Below are 12,518 nucleotides of genomic sequence, written 5' to 3' on the forward strand. Positions count from 1 at the left end.
TGTGATGGGGACACACGGGCGAGTCAGGTGTGGCCCTGCCCTCCTGGATTCCACAGCCTGGGGAGCAGGGAGGAGGGACAGACACAGGATGATAGCACACCACAATGGGAGAGCACAGAGGTGGTAAAGAAGCGGCTTCCTGTAGGAGGTGTCTGCTGGGCTGGGCGTATCCTGCTGGAACAGGGCAGAGAGGGGAGCGGGGGTACTGCCCAGTGGGACAGGTCGGGGGGGGCACTGGTCCCCCCATGACGCACACCTGTATCCCCCAGGCTCCCCCCACACCCCGCCAAGAAGAGGAAGCACTCGGAATCACCTCCCAACACCCTCAATGCTCAGATGCTGAACGGAATGATCAAACAGGAGCCTGGGACTGTGACGACCCTGCCCCCGCACCCAGCGCGAGCCCCTTCCCCACCCTGGCCTCCCCAGGGCCCGCTCTCACCCGGGCCTGGCTCCCTGCCCCTCAGCATCGCCCGGGTCCAGACACCCCCTTGGCATCCACCAGGTGCCCCCTCACCAGGTACACGGCTGGCCTGCTCAGGCTTTTGAGTTGGGGAGGTGGGGCCCGGGGCTCGGGGCCCATGGCCATTCCCTCTCTCCAGGTCTCCTGCAGGACAGTGACAGCCTCAGTGGCTCCTACCTGGACCCCAACTACCAGTCCATCAAGTGGCAACCGCATCAGCAGAACAAATGGGCGACACTGTACGACGCTAACTACAAGGAGCTGTGAGTGCTTCGTGCCCCTTCCCTCGGTAAAGAATCCGCCTGCCAACGCAGGAGACCCGGGTTCCATCCTTGGGTCGGGAAGATCCCCTGGAGAAGGAAATGACAATCCACTCTGGTATCCTTGCCTAGAAAATCCCATGGACAGAGGAGCCTGGCGGGCTACCAACCATGGGGGTCACAAAAGAATCGTACACGACTTAGCGACTAAACCACCACCACCACCCATCCCTCCTGGTCATGCCATCTGGGCAACCCCAGCCCTGGCTTCAGGATCCTAGAGCAGGGCTGGAAGCACCCTCAGAACAAGACAGTCCCTTTTCACAGAAGAGCAGGCTCAGGGCAGAGCTAGGGCTGCCACTCAGGGCTCCTGAGTCCTGAGCCAGCCCGAGGCTTAAGAAGGTGGTGTCAGCCAGGGAGGGGCCAGTGGGGGCGAGTCTGGCAGCAGTGGGTGGAGAGGGGTGTTTTCTGGCTCCTCCTCCCCCTCCCCCCTCCTCCTGCATTCCAGGAAGGTAGCCGGAAGCTGAGTGTCAGGGAGGCCCTTCCAGCAAGCCCCCTCCCTGCAGGGGAGGGACCAGTGGGTGGGGGAGGACTGGTCAGAGGCTGCCCCAGCATTCCTAGCTCTGCTCCAGCACCCACCCATGCGGATTCAGCTTCCTGGGACCCGGCCAGGAGCACTCTGGGACCACTCCCCTCACTCCCACGGAAGGCCAGCGAGGGGTGGGAGCATGGCTCACCATCAGCTCACTTTGGACCTTGCTGGGACTGGGCAGGGTGTCTGGGACTTGCCTTCTCACAGCTAGTTCAGCATCCTGGAGTTGGGGGTCCCAGGCTTTGTGGGGTTGTTAGCGCAAAGCCCTCAGGGCTGGGGCAAGGAGCTGTCCAACTGATGTAGTGGCTAAAGGATCCCTTGAGACCCTATCTAGGTGTCAGGGAGAGGTCTTTGTCCAGCCCTATGGCCTGGTGAGGACCCCCCCATTCCTACAGCCATTCTTCTCAGGTCAGCCCTGCCACCCCAGATCCCAAGGCCAGGAAGTTGGCACCTGAGGTCCACCCCAGTGTGGTACGGGCACTTTCTGGGTGTTTCCTGGGTGGTCAGGCAGATGAGCGGAGCCCAGGGAGGGAGAAGCAGTGAGCCCTGCATCTTCCTGTAGATGTTAGCCAGGCCCAAAGGCCTCTCCAAGTTTAGAAACACTCTCCCTGCCCAGCTTCCTCCAGGCAGGCCTGGGCATCGGGGGCACTGCTTGTGCCTGGGGACCTGGGAGAAGGCGGGCCAACAGTCTCCCCGTGTCCTACCCCCTGGAGATCCCCCAAAGAGCCTAGACCAAGAACACCTTCCCAGCAACAGATTGGTAAACTGAGGCTGAGTCCAGGCTGCCCAGAGAGCCCCCTCCCCACCGGGTAGGAGTCAGGATGAAGATGTCTGGGGGCTTGAGCAAGCTGGTGGGCAGGGGCTGGGCCCGTGCAGAGCCGGCGCCTGGTTCCACCGTTTCCATGGCAACCAGCTGTCAGGCTCAGTGAGGCTCCACAGACGCATCCCCTCTCACCCTGTCTCCCTGGAGGGAGGGGGCCTTCGGGCAGCGTTCTGGGAGGAAGCCAAGTGTGGTGAGGGGCTGTCAGGCCCCCTCATCAGGAGCTCACTCCCATCCTAGGGTCTTGCCCAGCCTCCCCCATCACCGGGGCACAGTGGTCCCAGGCATATAAGGGAGGAATATTGGCCAAGGCATTGTCACACCAGAGCTCAGATCCTCCTGGGGGGCTCAGTTTCCATTTCTGAGAAGTGGGAGCAATCCTGAGAGAGGTTTGAGGGTGGGGGCACCAGGTAGGAAGTTGGCTTGGGGACATGGGCCACAGACAGGACAGGCGAGGCAGGCCTGGCTGGGGGCCCTCGGTCGAGTGTCCTCGCCTGCCCCCAGGCCCATGCTCACTTACCGCGTGGACGCCGACAAGGGCTTCAACTTTTCGGTGGGCGACGACGCCTTTGTGTGCCAGAAGAAGAACCACTTCCAGGTGACGGCGTACATCGGCATGCTGGGCGAGCCCAAGTACGTCAAGACGCCCGAAGGCCTCAAGCCCCTGGACTGCTTCTACCTGAAGCTGCACGGAGTGAAGGCAGGTCTGGGGCTCGGCAGTAAGGGTGGGCAGCAGGCCGGGGAGCTGGACGAGCCTGGGGCCAGGTGAGTGTGTCCTGAGGAGACTCCTGGGGGCTGAGTCCAGCCCCCTTCCCACCTGAACCCCCATGCCCGCCCCTGAAGGGTCATGCCCCCAGCCCTCTGCTCAGTTCTGCTTCCTGTTTCCTTCTCTACTCTGTGACCCCAAGTCTGTGTGCCCAGCCAGGACCCCGCCCCTGACCCTGCTGTCAGCTGCCTCAGCATAGCGTCCCAAAATGAACTCCCTGCAAATTCGCCCTCCCCAGGCTCTCCTCTCCGGGAATGGGGCTCCGGGGCCCTGGTTACCCAAGCCATGAATCTGGGACCTGCTTGCCCACCTCTCACCATGCACTAGGCCCCGCTCTCTCTCCTGGAACTTTCCACAACCTGGTCCCTTCCTCTCCTCCCCGCACCTCTGCCCAGACGAGGCCAGCCCCCTCCTTATCTGACCACCCACAGCCAGCCGGACTTCTGTTCCACCTGAGACACAGGTGGGCCCAACATTCCCCATTTAAGGCCTCCAGGACTCCGTCTCCCCCATCCACCCGAGCAAGGCCCTGACTGCTAGGCTGAGGCAGCAGAGGCTTTCGGGACCCCATCCTTACCCCGGCCCTGGTTTGCTGTGCCCAGTCACAGCCCCTGCCTCCCCCCAGGCGGCTCCTTCTCTGGGACGCCCTCTGAACCCCACTGCCTGCCTCCTCCCCTGGCTGACCGCTCCTTGACCTTCACCGTTCACTCTGCTGCCTCCTCTGGGACACCTGCCTTGAGGCCCGTTTTGACTTGAGGCCCCTCACTGTCCAGCACCTCCATGGTGGTGGTGGTTGATTTTGAGCCCATGAGCTCCCTGATGGCCTGGCTGCGTGTGTCTCCTTCCATGTCATGAGTGGGGCCTGGCATTGCCGTGGCTCAGCCTGTGCTCTGGAGGGCTTGAGAGGCCTGGGAGTGGGATGGGTTCTCGGGAGTGTGGTTTTGGGTGTGACTGGGTGTTTGTGGATAGGCTTCCCGGTGGCTCAGCAGTGAAGAATCTGCAGGGCAGGAGCCGCAGGAGACGTGGGTTCGATCCCTGGGTCAGGAAGATCCCCTGGAGAAGGGAATGGCTACCCACTTGCCTGGAGAATCCCATGGACAGAGTAGCCTGCTGGGCCACAGTCCTTGGGGTCGCAGAGCCAGACAGGGCTGAAGTGACTTAGCATGCACGCATCGGTGTTTGTGGAGGCTGATTTGGGATGTGTACTTGGAGATGAGTGGAGTGAGTGGGTGTGAATTGGTGGCCAGCGAAGTTGCCTGTGTGTGTGTGCTCACGCGTGTGCACGTAGGTGGGAGAGTGGTGTGGGTGTGGGCTCATGGAGGGGCGCGGCGGTGTAGGAGAAGGCACAGGAGTCTGTGGGCCAAGGGGAGGGTGGGCCTCAGTTTCCCCAGGAGCGCCCGCTGGGCTGGGCCTGGGCTGAGAGGCTGAGGAGGGCAGGACCAGGTGGGGAGACCCTAGGCCCTGAGGTGCCCTTGGCCTCTGCTCCTCCCCCAGCTGGAGGCCCTGAACCAGTCCATCAACATCGAGCAGTCGCAGTCGGACCGAAGCAAGCGGCCCTTCAACCCCGTCACGTGAGTGCCTGAGCCGCGGCTGGGGAGGTCCCCAGGAGGGCTCCGCTGGCAGGAGCCAAGGAGGGCCAAAGGCACCCACAACGTGCCCCTCCCACACATTCCTGACCCCGGGGCCCCTGGTGGCCTGGCTCTCCGCAGCCCCTCTTCCCTGGCCCCTGAGTACCCTGCCCCTCCTCTGCAGGGTCAATCTGCCCCCCGAACAGGTCACGAAAGTGACTGTGGGGAGGCTGCACTTCAGCGAGACCACCGCCAACAACATGCGCAAGAAGGGCAAGCCCAACCCCGACCAGAGGTGAGCGGGCTGCGCCCCTGCCCCGGAGCCCCTCTATTTCTGAAGACCAGGGGCTGGAGGGTGTCTCCCCGACTCCACCCCCGCCCCCGCCCGCCCATAGCATGCCAGAAACGGAGTCCCAGAGATTGACCCACTTCCCACATGAGGGACCTGGGTTTCAGAGCCCTTTACCACTTACGGATAGGAGAGCGGAAGCTGGCTTCCTAGCTGTTTCCGCCCCCTAGTGGAGACTCAGCTTCCTTCTCTGTAGTGCGTGCTTAGTCGCTTCAGTCGTGTCTGACTCTGTGCGACCCCGTGGACTGTAGCCCCCACCTCCCACCCCAGGCTCCTCTGTCCATGGGGATTCTCCAGACAAGAATACTGGAGTGGGTTGCCATTCCTTCCTCCAGGGGGTCTTCCCAACCCAGAGATCGAACCCACATCTCTCTGTCTCCTGCATGGGCAGGCGGGTTCTTTACCACTAAAGCCGCGTGGGAAGCCCCTCCTCTGTAGGGTGGGGTGGTCATGCTCTCCTCCAGCGTGCCCAGAGCCTGGGGGAGATGACCAAGTGCACTGTATATCTGACCCAGGAAGGCTGGTGGAGGCGGGAGGGGAATGGGGCGGGACTCTGGGCACCTCTGAGACCCTCTTGTGTCCAGGTACTTCATGCTGGTGGTGGCCCTCCAGGCCCACGCACAAAATCAGAACTACACACTGGCCGCCCAGATCTCAGAGCGCATCATCGTCCGGGTGAGGGCCACCTCCCCCGAAAGGGGCTGAGAGTCCTCCCCAGACCTGGGAGAAACAGCATCCAGGAGAAATACAGGGTCCCCAGGGGTCAGGAGCTGGAGTGCTGATCTTGTGTGGCCCTGGGCAAGGTTCCCACCCTCTCAGGGCCAGTGTCTCCTTCACAATGAAGTGAGGAGGTGGCCAGGACCCGGTTGGTGGCTTTCCTGAAAGTTGCAGCCATGGGAGGACAGTTTAAGCTGGGCATGGGGCTGTGAGGAGCTCCGGCTGGAGCTGGAGGGGTGGCTGTGGGGTTTCGCCCTTTCCCAGGGCGCTGCGCGTTCCCCAACCCCCAGGACTGATCCAGCCCCATCTCCTGCCAGGCCTCCAATCCAGGCCAGTTTGAGAGTGACAGCGAGGTGCTGTGGCAGCGGGCGCAGGTGCCGGACACTGTCTTCCACCATGGCCGTGTGGGCATCAACACGGACCGGCCCGATGAGGCGCTGGTGGTGCACGGCAACGTCAAGGTCATGGGCTCGCTCATGCACCCCTCCGACCTGCGGGCCAAGGAGCACGTGCAGGAGGTGGGGGCAGGGTCGGGGGCGGGGACTCCATGAGCGGGGAGGAGCCTATGGCAGGGGCGGGCTGGGGCGGGGCTCCTAGGGGCGGGGCTTCAGGAAAAGGGCCCGGAGGAGGCTGGCCCTGGGTCTCTGGATCCCGCCACACTGGTGGTAGCAGGGTCTACCCCCTCCACACTCCTGCCACCGGACGGGCCCAGGAGGGGAGGGGTTCAGTTGGGCCCTGGCTACCGCGCAGGTGGACACCACCGAGCAGCTGAAGAGGATTTCGCGCATGCGGCTGGTGCACTACAGGTACAAGCCGGAGTTTGCCGCCACTGCCGGCATCGAAGCTGCGGCGCCAGAAACGGGTAAAGACCTAGGGGCTGGGATCTGGCATCTGGTAACCCCGCCCCTGTCCTTGTCCCCTGGAAACTCTGCTTCCAAGAACCCCTTCCCTCGACTCACGGAACCCCGCCCCTGGGATTCCTGGCCCTCTGGGAGACCTGCCCTTTCACCTGGAGCCCCTGCACTTTGACATTGGAAGTCTGGCACTTGTGGTCCCGGGATCCCTGCTCCTCTGTTCCCTGGATGAATCTTGCCTTTATTCTCCTGGATCTCTGTCCCCTTTCCCTTGTGGCCCTTACTTCCGAGAATCTGCCCCTACCCGCACCTACCCCTTGGAACCCCACACCTTGATCCCTGGAACTGCCACCCCGCTCCAAGGCTCCCTGGATCTCAGATCTCTAGCTCCCAGAATTTCACCCTCACCAGTCCCAGCCCCTGCCTACATTATGGTGCCGTGGGCAGTTTTCCCTCCAACACACACTTGGTTTGTCCCTCCCCAGGTGTCATCGCTCAGGAGGTGAAGGAGATCCTGCCCGAGGCCGTGAAGGATACAGGAGATGTGGTCTTTGCCAATGGGAAAACCATAGAGAACTTCCTGGTGGTGAACAAGGTCTCTGGGTGGGGGAACTGGAAGGAGCCCAAAAGGCAGACGGGTGGACCAGCTGGAGGGCATTCAGCAGCCCCTCGCACAGAGACAGGGCACTGAAGTGCAGAGAGTTGGAGCATCCCCTCACCCCAGTCTTCTCTCATGCTGCTTGTAGAGCCCCCTCCCCACCCCACAGGGAGGAGGGGGGGTGGGAGATGAGGATTTGGCCCATCTGTGGCTGTGTGATCAAAGGCAAGAGGAACCTCCTGAGAGTCAGCCTCCTCTCCTGCAAAAGGAGGGAAACGCTCGTTACAGCTGAGAACGTCTCTTGGTGTTTTGTTGTTCGGTTGCTCAGTCACGTCCGACTCTTTGTGACCCGTGGACTGCAGCACATCAGGCTTCCCTGTCCTTCACCATCTCCCAGAATTTGCTCAAATTCATGTCCATTGAGTCGGTGATGCTATCCAGCCATCTCATCCTCTGTCATAGGGTTATGGCAAAGTTTAAACACGTACGTGGTTTGTTGAGGATGATGTCTGTAACTTTCCTGGCATGAGGCTGGGTGCCAGTGAGCATGCCCTAGGTCTTGGCCTCTGCTGAAGTCTCAGACACTGTGTCCATCAGAGGGGGAGATGGAGGCGGGAGGCTCTGAGGACCACAGAGTTCTGTCCACGGGTGGGGAAAGGTGGAGAGGTGGGATGGTGTTCAGAGGCAGGAACAGGGAGCTGGGGGAGCTGAGGCTGGACGAGAGGTGAGGCTGGCCTGGGTGGGGCTTCGAGGGCTCCCTTCTGCTCCCCTATGGGCCCGTGGCCTGGGCCTCCCAGGGGCTGACTGTGCCCTCGACACTGGCCATCCCCCGCGGCAGGAGCGCATCTTCATGGAGAACGTGGGTGCCGTGAAGGAGCTGTGCAAGCTGACGGACAACCTGGAGACACGCATCGATGAGCTGGAGCGCTGGAGCCACAAGCTGGCCAAGCTGCGGCGTCTCGACAGCCTCAAGTCCACCGGCAGCTCGGGCGCCTTCAGGTGGGGGCACGGGCTGGGGGAGGGCCTGACCCCCTTCCCGCGGGCACCTCTGACCTGGTCCTCTTGCTGTAGCCATGCAGGGAGCCAGTTCAGCCGGGCGGGCAGCATCCCCCACAAGAAGAGGCCCCCCAAGGTGGCCAGCAAGGTGAGGGTGGGCAGGATGGGGGGCAGGCTGCACTGGGGCCTCCCCGTCCTCATGGAGCCTTTCCAGCTGGCGCCTCTCCCAGTTCACTGACTAGAAGCACTTCCTCGTCCCTCCCTTCCCAACCCTCTAGCTCCCCCAGCTCCCGGTTCCTCCTCCCTCTCCCTCTGCCCGCTGCGGGGATGGGGAGATGTCCCCCACCTCCAACAGAGCCCACGGTGGGCAAGACCGCGGGCTCCCTAAGTCTGGGCCTTTGTCCCCTTTCCTCTTGGTCCTCAGTCATCATCTGTGGTCCCAGACCAGGCCTGCATCAGCCAGCGCTTCCTGCAGGGAACCATCGTGGCCCTGGTGGTCGTCATGGCCTTCAGGTAACTGGTCCTCCAGACTCTGGGGGTGGCCGGCTCGGGGCGTCGGGCTGCCCGCAGGCCCAGGCCTCGGGGAGCAGGAGGCCGTGGCCCGGGAGATGAAGTGGCTCATCCTGTCTCCTCCTCCCCCTGGGACTGGGGAGACCCACATACACCCATCTCTTTGGGAGCCTCTCCCCTGGGACCAAAAGCCACAGGCCCCCATCCTGGGTAGAGGGCGCTGGGCTGTGGCTCCGGCTCTAACGACGGCCCTTTCCTGCGGCTCCCAGCGTGGTGTCCATGTCCACACTGTATGTGCTGAGCCTGCGCACCGAGGAGGATCTGGTGGAAAGTGATGGGTATGTCCCTGGAGGCCTGGCTACCAGCTGTCACCAGGCCAGGTGGGGCTTGGGTGGGGTCAGAGGAGCCCTGGAAAATGTCTCCTGTAAAGGGGGTTCCACCTCAAGATCTGACCCCGCTGGGGGTTTGTGGGGGGAGCGGTGGTGGGTCAGAAGATCCCCTGGTTTGGGGGGGAGCAGCTGCTTCGCTGTCCTGCTGAAGCTGGTATTGCTCCCTGGCCTGCTCAGTGCTTCTCCAGGTGGCTGGGCCTCTGCAGGGCCCAGGTCAGAGCAGGGGGTGGGGGAAGGAGGGCCAGGGTGGGGCCTTGGGCTCTTCTGCCCACTGTCACCCTCAGCCCTTGGGCCATCTCTGACCGTGTCTTCTCTCTCTCTCCTCCCCGTGCCTGCCCCCGTTTCCTCTCTGCCGCCCCTTAGCTCTTTTGCCGTGTCTACTTCCTGTCTTCTGGCCCTGCTCCGGCCCCAGCACCCTGGGGGGAGCGAGGCCATGTGCCCATGGTACGTGTCTGGACCAAGCCCTCTCCCCACTGCCTCCTTTCTGCCTTCCCTGTCCACCTCCTCGTGTCCCTCCCGCTTCTCTGCAACTCCCAGCCCAGGCTCGCCCAGCCCCTCTGAGCTCAGCCCACCCTTCCCCAGCAGGTCCAGCCAGAGCTTTGGGACCACTCAGCTCCGACAGTCCCCTGTGACCACTGGCGTGCTGGGCCCACAGCCCTCTCTGCTGCTGGGTGCGTGCTGGGGGTGGGTTTGCAGGGGATAGGACGGGGAGCAGTGGGTGTGTCCTGGGCGGGGAGCTGTGCTGACCCCTCTGGCTCATACAGCCTCTGGTTTCCTCAGGTACCACTGGCCCGACCCACTCAGCCCCAGCTCCAGCGCTCCGCACCTTGGACCTCTGCTCTACCCACCCTTGCCCGGTCATTTGCTGCTCCTCGCCCAGCCCCACCCCCTCCACCGACCCTGGTCTGGGCCCCAGCTTTAATCCCGGTCGTGGTCTCAGCCCTAGTCCCAGCCCCTCCACCAACCGCTCAGGTATGGCTCACCTGGGGCCCAGGGTTTGGCTTGAGGGGTTTTTACATGAGGCCTAAGAAAGGCCCCAAAGACCCATTAGTGGGAGGATTTGATCTCCTGGAGACCAAATAAGGTTCTGGAAAAAGATTGAGACCAAGAGACAGAAGGGAGTGACCTGGAGCCCCGTGGGGCCCTTGAGACAGCTGGATAGGAGGCTGCCCACGCCCTCCTCTCAGCCTGGGCCTGTCTCTTTCCACAGGCCCCAGCCAGATGGCCCTGCTGCCCGTCACCAACATCAGAGCCAAGTCCTGGGGCCTGTCAGCCAATGGCATTGGCTACTTCAAGCATCCAAAGAGCTCGAACCCCATGGCCAGCCCTGTGGTCCCCTTCCCTGGGGGCCAGGGCAAAGCCAAGAACGGCCCCAGCCTCGGTCTCCATGGCCGGGGCCGCCGAGCGGTTCCTGAGCCTGGCCTGAGCCCTGCTCAGCCCACGCAGGCCCGAAGCCAGTCAGGTACCTGCCCGACCCTCTGCCCAGTTCGGCCCATCACCAGACTCCCTGGGTGCAGAGTTGTCAGTCCACATTCACTGAGTATGACTGAGCCCCAGGAATCAGGCCACGCTGATTCTGTAGCCTTGCATCAATGGCCTTGGTTAATCCTCAGAACACTCCCATGAGAACAGAATCGTCCCCATTGTTCACGCGAGGAGATGGAAACTTGGGTGAAGTAACTTCCTAGGATCATAGTCTGTTAGTGGCAGAGATGGAATTTGATCCCATGTCTGCCTGGCTCCTTCTGTGTCACCCTGCCAGGGCAAGGAGGGTGCTGTGGTCCCCCCCATTTTCCAAACCTCAAACTTTTGGTTTTAGCAAAGCTAGAGAACCCTTTGCTGTATTCATTTTCAAACTGGGTGTCTCCGAACTTCCCCCCCCCCCTCCACCCCAGGCTGCCTAGGAGGTGGAAGGGGAGGCTGAGAACCTTCCTGGTTTCAACCAGGCACCTCTGGCTCTAGGTACTGGGCCTCCTCATCAACTTTCATTTGATGGGTTTTGTGGCTTAAAGAAAAAAAAAAAAAAGCTTTGAAACTGCTTTGCTGAGATTGAAGTTCAAAGTGATGGGGAAACCCCACGAGGTAGATGCTCGCCAGGCACCATTTCCTGGGTCCCTGCTCTATGGCTGGCTCTGTACAGGGCACCCGGGGGTGATGGAGACAGATGAGCCCTGCCCCCGAGGGCTTACAGACACGAACAGCAGTGTGGCGAGGCTCCCCTCACCTGTCCTGAGGGGACACAGAGGTGGCTTGGCGACTGGGGAGGGCACGGAATCTGGACTGAGGTGGGGATTCATCAGGGGAGGTGTCCCTGAAGGAGGTGACATGGAAGTTGAGTCTCTGAAGGACAGCGGGGCCCTGACTTGTGTGTGGGAATACTCCTACCACGGTTGATCTCAAGCTACCAACTTGACATCCCTGAGCCCCAAGTTGGGGAGAAATGTGTGCAGTCAGGAGCAGAGTGCTAAAGAGTGGGCTCCTGGATGCTCCTGGCTGGGGGTGTGGAAGACCCATCCCTGCCCCTGGGTGTTCTGGGTCCGTCAGGGAGGCAGACCTCGGGCTCATGGGAACTGGGGAGTCCTGGGGCTGCTGGGGAAGGTGGTGGTGTGACCTCAGTCCAAGTGGGAGCTGGAAAGAATAACCTGAAATTTATTCACGCTAAAGTGTGAATGACTGATCCAAGTCAGACAAGGGAAGATGTGACTCCTCCTCATTTGTGTCCTGACTTGTCACCCTCCTTCCTGCCCCAACGGCCTCTCTCCTTGTAGACCCAGTGCCATTCCTGACCTCCATCCAGGTGCTGGAGAATTCGATGCCCATTACTTCCCAGTACTGTGCTTCAGAGGATGCCTGCAGGTGGGTTTGGCTGCCTCCCTACACCCCCACTAGGACAGGTTCCTTCAGGTGACATGAGGCCAGAGGACAAGATCTTGCTCCCCTCAGGGAGGAAGTTCCCTTACAAGGCAGGGCAGCCCCTTTCAGGCCCTCGAAGGGCTCCCCTCTAGTCTGGGGGCTGAGGAATTGATGGGCGTTAGGGGTGGGATGGCAGGGTGCCCTTGGGCTGAGGAGCCAGCTTGGCCCTTTCAGGCCTGGAAACGTCACCTACCACATCCCTGTTAGCAGCAGCACCCCCCTGCACCTCCGCCTGACCCTGCAGATGAAGTGAGTGCTGGCGTGGGGGATGGGGGCGTGGTGGTCCCGGTGACCTGGGGGAGGTGGGGGGCAGCTGAGGGGGCTGCTGGCTCTCCTGCCCGCTCCGTGCTTCACTGGCTGTGTGACCCAGCAGTCTCCGGGCCTCAGTTCCTCATCTGTGGAATGGGCTGTGAAGAGCGTGTGGGATGGGGGATGGGAAGGGGTTTGTAGCCATCGAGGGCCTTGATGGCTGCGCCTCGTTGACTGGCCGAGAGGATTCAGTGGCTGGCTTCTGTGGGGAGAGGGAGGCTGAGTGGAGGGCTGGCTGGGAGGGGGCTGGGGTGGAGGAGCTCGGAACCCCAACTCCCCGCTGACTGGGCCTTCCCCAGCTCCTCGTCCCCCGTGTCCGTGGTGCTGTGCAGCCTGATGTCAAAGGAGGAGCCGTGTGAAGAGGGGGGAATTCTACAGAGCCTTCACGCCCACCAGGACACTCAGGTAGGAGGC

General features: G+C 62.1%; 1 protein-coding gene across 6 annotated transcripts in view; it reads left to right on the plus strand.

Annotated features, from left to right (window-relative positions):
* The window catches only part of MYRF (myelin regulatory factor), a 34,377-nt gene that overhangs the window by 17,299 nt on the left and 4,560 nt on the right, over positions 1–12,518 (plus strand). For 3 of the 6 annotated variants that reach the window (XM_042237916.1, XM_042237919.1, XM_042237920.2), the window contains 20 exons: positions 270–520; positions 603–726; positions 2,640–2,835; positions 4,396–4,472; positions 4,654–4,764; positions 5,403–5,493; positions 5,853–6,053; positions 6,286–6,397; positions 6,875–6,984; positions 7,826–7,986; positions 8,059–8,131; positions 8,408–8,496; positions 8,763–8,831; positions 9,246–9,326; positions 9,465–9,553; positions 9,663–9,854; positions 10,093–10,344; positions 11,651–11,738; positions 11,970–12,044; positions 12,404–12,509. In XM_042237916.1, coding sequence (XP_042093850.1) covers positions 270–520; positions 603–726; positions 2,640–2,835; positions 4,396–4,472; positions 4,654–4,764; positions 5,403–5,493; positions 5,853–6,053; positions 6,286–6,397; positions 6,875–6,984; positions 7,826–7,986; positions 8,059–8,131; positions 8,408–8,496; positions 8,763–8,831; positions 9,246–9,326; positions 9,465–9,553; positions 9,663–9,854; positions 10,093–10,344; positions 11,651–11,738; positions 11,970–12,044; positions 12,404–12,509 — 2,548 coding nt within the window. The remainder of the gene's footprint in view (positions 1–269; positions 521–602; positions 727–2,639; positions 2,836–4,395; positions 4,473–4,653; positions 4,765–5,402; positions 5,494–5,852; positions 6,054–6,285; positions 6,398–6,874; positions 6,985–7,825; positions 7,987–8,058; positions 8,132–8,407; positions 8,497–8,762; positions 8,832–9,245; positions 9,327–9,464; positions 9,554–9,662; positions 9,855–10,092; positions 10,345–11,650; positions 11,739–11,969; positions 12,045–12,403; positions 12,510–12,518) is intronic. The other 3 variants (XM_027959259.2, XM_027959260.2, XM_042237918.1) reach the window with 3 other exon arrangements.

This window comes from Ovis aries, chromosome 21, assembly GCF_016772045.2.
Source record: "Ovis aries strain OAR_USU_Benz2616 breed Rambouillet chromosome 21, ARS-UI_Ramb_v3.0, whole genome shotgun sequence".
Classification (NCBI taxonomy): Eukaryota; Metazoa; Chordata; class Mammalia; order Artiodactyla; family Bovidae; genus Ovis; species Ovis aries.